Source organism: Schistocerca piceifrons, chromosome 3, assembly GCF_021461385.2.
Source record: "Schistocerca piceifrons isolate TAMUIC-IGC-003096 chromosome 3, iqSchPice1.1, whole genome shotgun sequence".
NCBI lineage: Eukaryota > Metazoa > Arthropoda > Insecta > Orthoptera > Acrididae > Schistocerca > Schistocerca piceifrons.
Genome location: NC_060140.1, coordinates 269,480,122 through 269,491,061, shown reverse-complemented (window position 1 = coordinate 269,491,061; position 10,940 = coordinate 269,480,122). Strand labels below are relative to the sequence as shown.

Below are 10,940 nucleotides of genomic sequence, written 5' to 3'. Positions count from 1 at the left end.
GAAAACACTGCACTTATTAAAGGATAAGAAATAAATTGAGCTATCTTCAAATGAATACCTGCTTGTGAACAGTTCTGGATATTTAAAAAAGTCTAAAATCTTAATTATGTCTTGACAAGTACTAAATAGGTGAAACAGTTTTGGCTACTGACGTCACATCACATCACATCACATAGGGGCTGTCTTATCATGTAGTGGGCATAATGGAACCGCACATCTATTACTGACAGCCTCAAATACATTCTGATTGGTGCAGAAAAACTGTGCACAAATTAGAAAATGAAATGGTAACAATAACACGGCACAGTGGATAAATTTTGCATTCTCAAGTACAGCACAAACTGTAATTTATTCGCAAATAACAAACCTTACCGGTTCTTTCTTACTTTAAAGCTCATCAACACACAAGGAAGACTACAATGCTGAGATATTTTTCTTAGTAAATGCTATTATGAAATTCCTTACAAGTCAGCATCTTAACACATGAATGCTGATGCATGGTCACGATTCCTGATGGACACCAGATCCACAATCTGATATACTTCTGAATGGACACCAAAGACATTAACACCATTCGAGACTTCTCCGCAACAGCCATGCAGATAGTACAAGTTGCTGCTAATCCTGTTATAAGACAGGTCATAAAATATTTAAAACGCATATCACTGGACCACATACTGTACTATTCCAATTCAGTAATTAAACACTAATTCTCACTGTGAATTTTCCTATGAGCAAAGAAATTGTTACTATCATGTAGCAATTCCACCACAATTGGGGAAATAGGTATTAACATTTCCGCATCAGATGCCAAGCATACGGCCAAAAGCCAGTTGCAAAATTGAGAATGTAGTGAAAGCAGTAGAAGAAGAATGGGTAGCTTTGAGGGATGAAGTAGTGAAGGCAGCAGAGGATCAAATAGGTAAAACACGAGGGCTAGTAGAAATACTTGGGTAACAGAAGAAATATTGAATTTAATTGATGAAAGGAGAAAATATAAAAATGCAGTAAATGAAGCAGGTAAAAAGGAATACAAACGTCTCAAAAATGAGATCGACAGGAAGTGCAAAATGGCTAAGCAGGGATGGCTAGAGGTCAAATGTAAGGATGTAGAGGCTTATCTCACCAGGGGTAAGATAGATACTGCCTACAGGAAAATTAAAGAGACCTTTGGAGAAAAGAGAACCACTTGTATGAATATCCAGAGCTCAGATGAAAACCCAGTTCTAAGCAAATAAGGGAAAGCAGAAAGCTGGAGTATATAGAGGGTCTCTACAAGGGTGATGTACTTGAGGGCAATATTATGGAAATGGGAGAGGATGTAGATGAAGATGAAATGGGAGATATGATACTGTGTGAAGAGTTTGACAGAGCACTGACAGACCTAAGTCGAAACAAGGCCCCGGGAGTAGACAACATACCATTAGAACTATTGACAGCCTTTGGAGAGCCAGTCCTGACAAAACTCTACCATCTGGTGAGCAAGATGTATGAGACAGGTGAAATACCCTCAGACTTGAAGAAGAATATAATAATTCTAATACCAAAGAAAGCAGGTGTTGACAGATGTGAAAATTACCGAATTATCAGTTTATTAGTCACAGCTGCAAAATACTAACACGAATTCTTTACAGACGATTGGAAAAACTGGTAGAAGCCGACCTCGGGGAAGATCAGTTTGGATTCTGTAGAAATATTGGAACACATGAGGAAATACTGACCTTACGCCTTATCTTAGAAGCTAGATTAAGGAAAGGCAAATCTACGTTTCTAGCATTTGTAGACTCAGAGAAAGCTTTTGACAATATTGACTGGAATACCCTCTTTCAAATTTCAAACGTGGCAGGGGTAAAATACAGGGAGTGAAAGGCTATTTACAATTTGTACAGAAACCAGATGGCAGTTGTAAGAGTCGAGGGAAATGAAAGGGAAGCAGTGGTTGGGAAGGGAGTGAGACAGGGTTGTAGCCTCTCCCCAATGTTATTCAATCTGTATATTGAGCAAGCAGTAAAGGAAACAAAAGAAAAGTTCGGAGTAGGTATTAAAATCCATGGAGAAGAAATAAAAACTATAAGGTTCGCCGATGACATTGTAATTCTGTCAGAGACAGAAAAGGACTTGGAAGAGCAGTTGAACAGAATAGACAGTGTCTTGATAGGGGGATATAAGATGAACATTAACAAAAGATTAACAAAAGCAAAATGAGGATAATGGAATGTAGTCGAATTAAGTCGGGTGATGCTGAGGGAATTAGATTAGGAAATGAGACACTTAAAGTAGTAAAGGAGTTTTGCTATTTGGGGAGCAAAATAACTGATGATGGTCGAATTAGAGAGGATATAAAATGTAGACTGGCAATAGCAAGGAAAGCGTTTCTGAAAAGGAGAAATTTGTTAACATCGAGTATAGATTTAAGTGTCAGTCATTTCTGAAAGTATTTGTATGGAGTGTAGCCCTGTATGGAAGTGAAACATGGACGATAAATAGCTTGGACAAGAAGAGAATAGAAGCTTTCGTAATGTGGTGCTACAGAAAAATGCTGAAGATTAGATGGGTAGATCACATAACTAATGATGAGGTATTGAATAGAATTGGGGAGAAGAGGAGTTTGTGGCACATCTTGACTAGAAGAAGGGATCAGTTGTTAGGAAATGTTCTGAGGCATCAAGGGATCACCAATTTAGTATTGGAGGGCAGCGTGGAGGGTAAAATTCATAGAGGGACCCAAGAGATGAATATACTAAGCAGATTCAAAAGGATGTAGGCTGCAGTACGTACTGGGAGATGAAGCAGCTTGCACAGGATAGAGTAGCATGGACAGCTGCATCAAACCAGTCTCAGGACTGAAGACCACAACAACAGCACAGTGAAAGCATGTCCAGATTCTCCAAAGTATTGCCAATCTTTTGCTTCATGACATGCACCCCACCAAAATGTAGAGTTAGTCATTTCCTTTTTGAATACCATCTGGCCTATTGTAGTAGATTCTCTCTCAAACTTCCTTCTACGTTGTAAATGGAGTTAGTCACTACAGAAATAATTCATGCACCCACAAAAGTGCACTTCCAACAAAAGTGTCAGACAATAGCTCACAGTCACAGCTCTATCCTATCCACATACAAAGGCCAGGAGAGTGGTTTATACCTTTTAAACTCCAAAGTTATCTACAGTTCAACATTCATTCACAGAATCCAGCTAGACTTCATGCTTATAAGGTGTCGCAAACTGGAGATTTCATGTGTAGAGCTATACTAAATAAATAAACCAACTGGAGACAGGGTATTAGAGGAAGCTGGTAAGTCCAACCGCATTACCTTTGGGACAGCAGGTCTATGCGCAGTACATCTTTGGTGCAATGGTCCACGCATCTTCTATAGACACTTTGGCGAGTGCCAAACCCTGCAATACTTGCAACAGACAATGATTACTTGAGGTGTCACCTCAGCTGGATGTGGCTACAAGTTCTGGTCTAACAGTTGTTTCACCCGGTCCGTCCCCTGTAGGTAATGGGAGTTGGCTTCCACTGCAGTTTATATAACACCATAGCATGCTGTTGATGCCACCTCCATCTCAATATGATTTTAGAGTTGCATCCCACCCAGGGACACTGTCCCATCACCGCCGTCACTCACCATCACAAATGCTGCTCATCTATCTTCTCCAGTAACATTAAAGGGCAATGTCAAGAATCACAGACCGTACCAGTTCCAGAGGGATCAACACATGTCCAACCAGGAATCCACAACTAATTCTCCACCCCTGTGTATGCAGGCACAAGCCTGGGTGTTTGTTACCAAGTATGCAGCCCTTAAGAGGGAGGAGGGATGATGCACCCCATGCAGACTTTGAGAGAGATAATTTGATCAGACCTCCATGGAAGCTGCTGCACAGCACGGCACTGCTACAAAAATCAAAAGAATCCACAAATCACTACCACAGAACTGAAATTATATGCTATGAGCTGAATTGACAAAGTACAGCTGCCCACACTGCATGCTTAATTGCACTTGTGCACTATTCACTTTCATGAATATTCCTGTCCTCCAGTACTACACTGTGATAATCCCACTTTGTTTTCCTGGTTATAAGTCACGGACTGCTCTATAGACATTTCCACCAGTATTTGTGGTATGTTTGTGCTTGTTCACTCAGTGTATTCTTACGCCTTGATTAGGAACATTCCATACTCCCTGTTCTATTTAAAAAATGGTTAGAGATACTGCCTTCAATAAATAGTTTGGCATTCATAATACTTTACTAATAGAGTTACAAAGATATTGAGTTGTACCATAGCTTTTTGCAAACACAGTAAAAAGATTATTGATTGGCGACTTCATAGTGTCCTGTGCACTACGACCAGATAATGGGTATACTTGGAAGGAGAGACAGCATTGGTCGTATATTTTTGTTTATTATCGCAAAATCGATTTTCGGTCACTTAGTGACCATCTTCAGTGCTAGAAGTTAAAATTTTTTTCACATTACGATCAGAGAGTATAAAACAGAAAATCACAATTACATCTGCATATGAACATAACACTTGTTAGGAACATACCTGTAATATATAACTTAAATTAGTAAGCACTGGTGTCAATAAGCTTACGGCGATCACATAGACTGAGGTCGCTGTTTACATGCACTTGTTCAGCAGACCTCGGTGTGACGCGGCTTGACACGCCCTCTATGTGACATGTGTCACGTGAAGAGACAGTATTACTGGTTTTGCGAGATATTAACACTAAATAACTCTTGTGTATTTGTGAATCGTGCAGTAATTCAAATTTAAAATGTACGTACAACACATAGCAGATGACGGGGGAAGGAAATATCTAAAATACATTGGCGTATTGTTTTTTTTTTTAAAAAAAAAAAACTTATAAAACATAAAACAGATCGATGATAAGTTGTCAGAGTGCAGGACATATAAAAGAGCAAAAGATAATGAAAAAGAATAATAAATGAATAACATGAAATGAGGTGTAATACAGGTTTAAAAAAAAAAAAAAAAAAAAAAACATAATACCCACCATCTGGCGTGGGAAGTTAGAAGTACAACGTTCGTGATTTACGTAAAATGTTACGTTAAGACTAAGGAGTCAAATATATAAAAAATAATAACAGTATGAAACTGCCATTACTTAATAATTAAAATGCCGTGAAACACAATGTTCATTACAAAAATGTTTGTAGGTGTGGATAAACAATTTTGTTATCATATTTAACCGACATGCTGATGTACGTCTCGTTTGTACCTTTGGGCAAGCTGTTATAACACTCCCACTGTCCACATTATTGTTAATTTATTCAGACACTGTGTAGCAAGTTAGAGGTGCAGAAGTAGGTGGGCATGCTTCCACAATCAGTTGTTAATTCTCTGTAAGTGTAGTTTTGCATAATGATGAATGATGATAAAAAGCTTGTGTGACTATGTTTACCACCAGGCAGTTCCAATGGTCTCTTTTCCATTTTCTTTGGCCATTTGAGCTTCATTTTCTGAGCATCAGGACAGTATATACTTCATTTTACAAGTAAATTTTGTATAACAAAATGTCGGGATTGATCGGCTATAGCAGGAAATAAATAACATGGTCCACTCCCTCAAAGACTAAAGATGGTATTAATAGTGAGGACGTAACCAGTCACTGTTTGTTCATTGATACTGTCTACTCTCTCCAATGGATCCTTTCATTGGTGTCGTGGTGTATTCATGGGACTGTTTAGTGGCTCAGCCCAGTTGCATAGCTGCTGCATCCTACACTCATTTGAACCTGCTCGCTGCATTCGTCCCTTGGTCTCCCTCTACAGTATCTTTCTCCTAAATTAGCAAACTGATGACTATTGATGCCTCAGGCCATGTCCTGGTTATCTTCTACAAATACTTTACAGAAAAATCATTTATAATTAGATTCAAGTTCTACCACTGAGTTGTTAAGACTGCTATACATACGTATTTAATTTTATTATCTTTTCTATGGTAACTGGAATACAGCTGCACTTGTAATATAATTTGGCTGATTATTTGAAACCTTTAACCACAGGATAAGGGATGGAACAAAGCAATGTTCTTTTTTCCAAATATAAATGAATTTATTCTTCCAGTTATTCTACTGTTCAGTCTTATGCCATAAATCGTGCTGTCATCTTATTACGTGGCCAAAAAAATTTCCACATATTTACACACTCATTGCTTTTAGTACCTATGTGTTCCTTCACACTCATATATATACAGAAGAAAATGAAAATTCTCTCAAGACTGATGTCACAGATCATAACACTCATTTACCTTTACATATGAATTGAATTAAACTAACTGAAATGAATGAACGAATGAATGAATGAACAGAAGCCATGATGGAAACATCATTTACAAATTGGTGTCAGATGTGGAGGTATGCTCCAACTTTTCATGAATAGTTAGTCTAGTGGATGAACTTATTACTCATAAAACAACAAAATTAAAGTTCGAATCACGCTATGTCACAAAGTTTCAACTGTCACAATATATAATATTTACATTTTATTTCTTACTTTATCCAGTTAATAGTGTTGTTATGTTTCAGTGATAATGGTATACTCTTATGGTACTGGTATACACAACTCACAAGTAAATCAAATCACTAAGATGTCATTGTGCCTTTAAGTTACGGATTGGGAATTAAATTCCACAATAAAAATATTATTTGCTTGGAAAACATGGCAATACCAACAACATCTGAATATTCACATAATATTCTGATCGTCAGTTCGCACAAAACAGAGTCTCTTCAATGCTGTTTCAGTTATAAAAGAAGAAACCGATGGCTTGTTGGACACCTGAGGAATTATTTAAGTTCTAAAGGAACCATTTTCTTGCAAGACTTACAGAATCCTCACTTATCCTAAATACAAAGTAAATATGTCAGACACTAGCAGAAGAAATGTTTAAACATACATTGTAAAGAACTTCATAGGCAATATCTCTTCCTTTCTGTTCTGCATTTTGCTCTGGCTATTCTTGCATTGTTAACAAGTTAAATTGGTGCCAAATACAAAATTAATTTTTATATTCAGTTCCTCTCCTCATTTGATGTCACTCGAGCATCCTGAATGTTGGCTTCAGAATGTTGAATGTTGGAGAGATTTGTCTGAAGATAATCATATGCTTCATTTAATCCCAAATACATTAAAGCAATTACTGAAGCTGTAACTGCCAGTGTAGTCAGTGCACTGAATATGAATGCGCAGAATAGTGCTGATCCTACTGCAAGAATTGTTCCTGTAAAACAGAAGTTGTTATTTACGAAACGGAGGAACAAATATAAATGGGAAAAGTGCTGCAAAAAGAATAAGATAATAAAACAATATTATATTTGTACTCTACTTTCCCTATGAATGATCACAAAACAGCAAGACAAATTTTTCTGTTCACCTGTTAGGAAAGGAGTCAGAAAATTCTAGATACTAGTACAATTCAGTTTGAGACTTCGAGAGAGAGAGAGAGAGAGAGAGAGAGAGAGAGAGAGAGAGAGAGAAAGATATGATATTAAGCACTAAGTACTGATGTTTGTTTCCTTCCTTCTGTAGCATCATCCAACATAATGTCCTCCCATCCAATGACCTGCACAGGATTGCATAGCTACCAGCCATATATCTTCTAACACCATAGTTTCCACATTATGTTGTTCTGCAATTTCAAAATGGGTTTAAGTGTGAATCAGTACTCTGATCAATTGCACATTGTTATTGGTGGGATTTATTTCTTCCTGCTGCCACAAATTCACACACAAAAGAAATGCTCTCAAAAGTGAAAAAAATTAATAACACACAGCAACAACTGCTACTTAAGAAAATGCATACTGTGTTCAGAGAATGATTGAATAGGTCACCTGCTGCATCTACCGTAACCTAATCTCCCTTCCTTTAAACACAAAGTGCACATACCATGTTGCACCAGCATTAATTCCCAAGATCTTATAAAGAGCATCTCCATATCAAGAAGGTCTTTTCGTTTAAAGATGAGTCAACAGATTTTAATTATGCGGGTCTAATCACGTATTCATTCAGTTGGTGGTGAAATGTGGATTTCACCGAGAGAGACTGTGCAAAAATGCATGTAAATCTCTTCTGTAGTTGCTGGCACAACAAAATGGAGATAAAGAGTGTAAGCAAAAGAGTGGAATGCACTTTTTTAACTACAAGTGAATACTCATCCACATGTTGGGGGAAAAATATTTGAGGAACCTGACAAAGGAAATACAACAGCAAAATAGTAACATAATTTCAGAACCAAAACAATAGTCCTACCTCCATTATCAACCCCAACAGCATCAACAACAATAATTCTAAATGAGGTAGAAATGATAGAACTATCATCAGCGCTAGCAAAAAAAAGTGGGGGTGAAGAGTCAACAGAAACAACAGTAGATAGCAAAGTGATCAACAAGAAAACTATACATCATCCAAATGCAAGAAAAATGAGAAGTATCCATAGTAAGCAGTGCTCTGTTTTTCTCAATTCTCTACCAAAACCTACAGCGGATAAGAAGTAAAGTGCAACAGTTAGAAGTGGAAATGCTGACTACTGATAGCTTACTTGTTCGCCCAACGTAACATTGGTGTAGGCGATCTGAAGTAACACATTTAGCTCTAGACACTTATTATCTAGAATGACATTACAGTAGAACCTCTGTGAGATGTGATGAATCACGCATTTATATAAAGGGATCATGTATGAAGTTAGAAAAGACATCATTTTATTAAGTGAAGAAAAAAATTTGGCGATATCAGTAGTGGCGGCTGGTGATCATAAACTGTTGTAAATATTACATTTAAATTATGCCATTTCTCTTCAAATTTGAGTCAGAAATTGTATTAGACATATGCTGTTTCTCTTCAAATGCCTGTAGGTATACAAATAAAACGGACAAAAACATGTTTTGTAGTGCTCTCCCTGTAATAACTAGAAACTAGTGTCTAGTGCTGAATGGTCAGCTGCACAACGATCAATTAGGGGAAGAGACATAGCTTGTGTTTTCAACTGCACATGCTGTGGTGTGATGTCATCCCTTCTAGCACTATAGGTGCTGCACTGATCGCAGCACCAGGTCATTATTTTTGTTTGAAAATGTGTTTAAAGCTAACAAGGGTAAGGTGTGAGACGGGGCTCACCAATCTGGCTCTAACTTTGTGAGTAAAAGCAGGCAGGTGCCCCATTCAGGTTCCTAGAATATTTCACCTGATTAGGCCATAAGAAGAGGTAAAATGCTCTCCAACAGATTTCAGTGTATAGTAAGAGGGATTTTTGAGCAGTACACAGTGACAGTTCTAGAATCATTCAAAGGGAGTCTACACTCTGTATCACAGAAGTACCCGGATCGTGCTATATTAGTCGGAGGCGACTTCAACCTACCTAGTATAGACTGGGATGTCTATGGATTCATTACAGGTGGTACAGACAAGCTGTCGTGTGAATTACTTTTGAACACATTATCCGAAAACTGTCTTGAGCAGCTAAATCGACAGCCAACGCGTGATCGAAATATTTTGGATCTGGTAGCCACGAACAGACCAGACCTCATCGGCGGTGTCAGTGTTGAGACAGGGATTAGTGATCATGATGTTGCCATTGCGACTATGATTACAAAAGTTAAAAAGTCGGTCAAGAAGGCTAGGAGAGTATTCTTACTAGAAAGAGCAGATAAGCAGTTGTTGGCATCCCACTTAGTAAATGAATCGACTTCATTTACTTCCAGTACGATGGACGTGGAAGAATTATGGGCAAATTTTAAACACATTGTAAATCACACATTGGAGAAGTATGTGCCGAAAAAGTGGGTTACAGACGGAAAAGACCCACCGTGGTTTAACAGCGCAATTCGGAAAATGCTCAGGAAGCAAAGACAGTTGCACTTGCGGTACAAGAAAGATCGGGAGAATGAGGACAGGCAAAAGTTACTAGAGATTCGTGCTGCTGTAAAAAGAGCGATGCGTGAAGCATACAACCACTACCACCGTCATGCCTTAGCAAAAGATGTTGCTGAAAACCCAAGGAAATTCTGGTCTTACGTAAAATCGGTAAGCGGGTCGAAGGCTTCCATCCAATCACTCACTGATCAGTCTGGCCTGGCAATGGAAGACAGCAAAACGAAAGTTGAAATTTTAAATTTAGCATTTGAGAAATCTTTCCCATAGAAGGATCGTACAAACATACCACTGTTTGAGTCTCGTACAGATTCCCGTATGGAGTCTCGTACAGATTCCCGTATGGGGTCTCGTACAGATTCCCGTATGGGGTCTCGTACAGATTCCCGTATGGGGTCTCGCACAGATTCCCGTATGGGGTCTCGCACAGATTCCCGTATGGGGTCTCGCACAGATTCCCGTATGGGGACTCGCACAGATTCCCGTATGGGGACTCGCACAGATTCCCGTATGGGGTCTCGTACAGATTCCCGTATGGGGTCTCGTACAGATTCCCGTATGGGGTCTCGTACAGATTCCCGTATGGGGTCTCGTACAGATTCCCGTATGGGGTCTCGTACAGATTCCCGTATGGGGTCTCGTACAGATTCCCGTATGGGGTCTCGTACAGATTCCCGTATGGGGTCTCGTACAGATTCCCGTATGGGGTCTCGTACAGATTCCCGTATGGGGTCTCGTACAGATTCCCGTATGGGGTCTCGTACAGATTCCCGTATGGAGTCTCGTACAGATTCCCGTATGGAGTCTCGTACAGATTCCCGTATGGAGTCTCGTACAGATTCCCGTATGGAGTCTCGTACAGATTCCCGTGTGGAGGACATAATGATAGACATCCCTGGGGTTGTGAAGCAGCTGAATGGGTTGAAAATAAATAAATCGCCAGGTCCTGATGGTATTCCAATTCGGTTTTACAGAGAGTACTCTACTGAATCTCTACTGAATCTCTTGCCCAACGTAAAGTCCCGAGCGACTGGAAAAAA

General features: G+C 38.9%; 1 protein-coding gene across 1 annotated transcript in view; it reads right to left on the bottom strand.

Annotated features, from left to right (window-relative positions):
* Positions 1-5,136: 5,136 nt before the first annotated feature.
* The window catches only part of LOC124789988, an 80,310-nt gene continuing 74,506 nt past the window's right edge, over positions 5,137-10,940 (bottom strand). Inside the window, exon 4 of the mRNA XM_047257531.1 lies at positions 5,137-7,255. Within this exon, the coding sequence (XP_047113487.1) occupies positions 7,047-7,255 (209 nt within the window). The 3' untranslated portion in view covers positions 5,137-7,046. The remainder of the gene's footprint in view (positions 7,256-10,940) is intronic.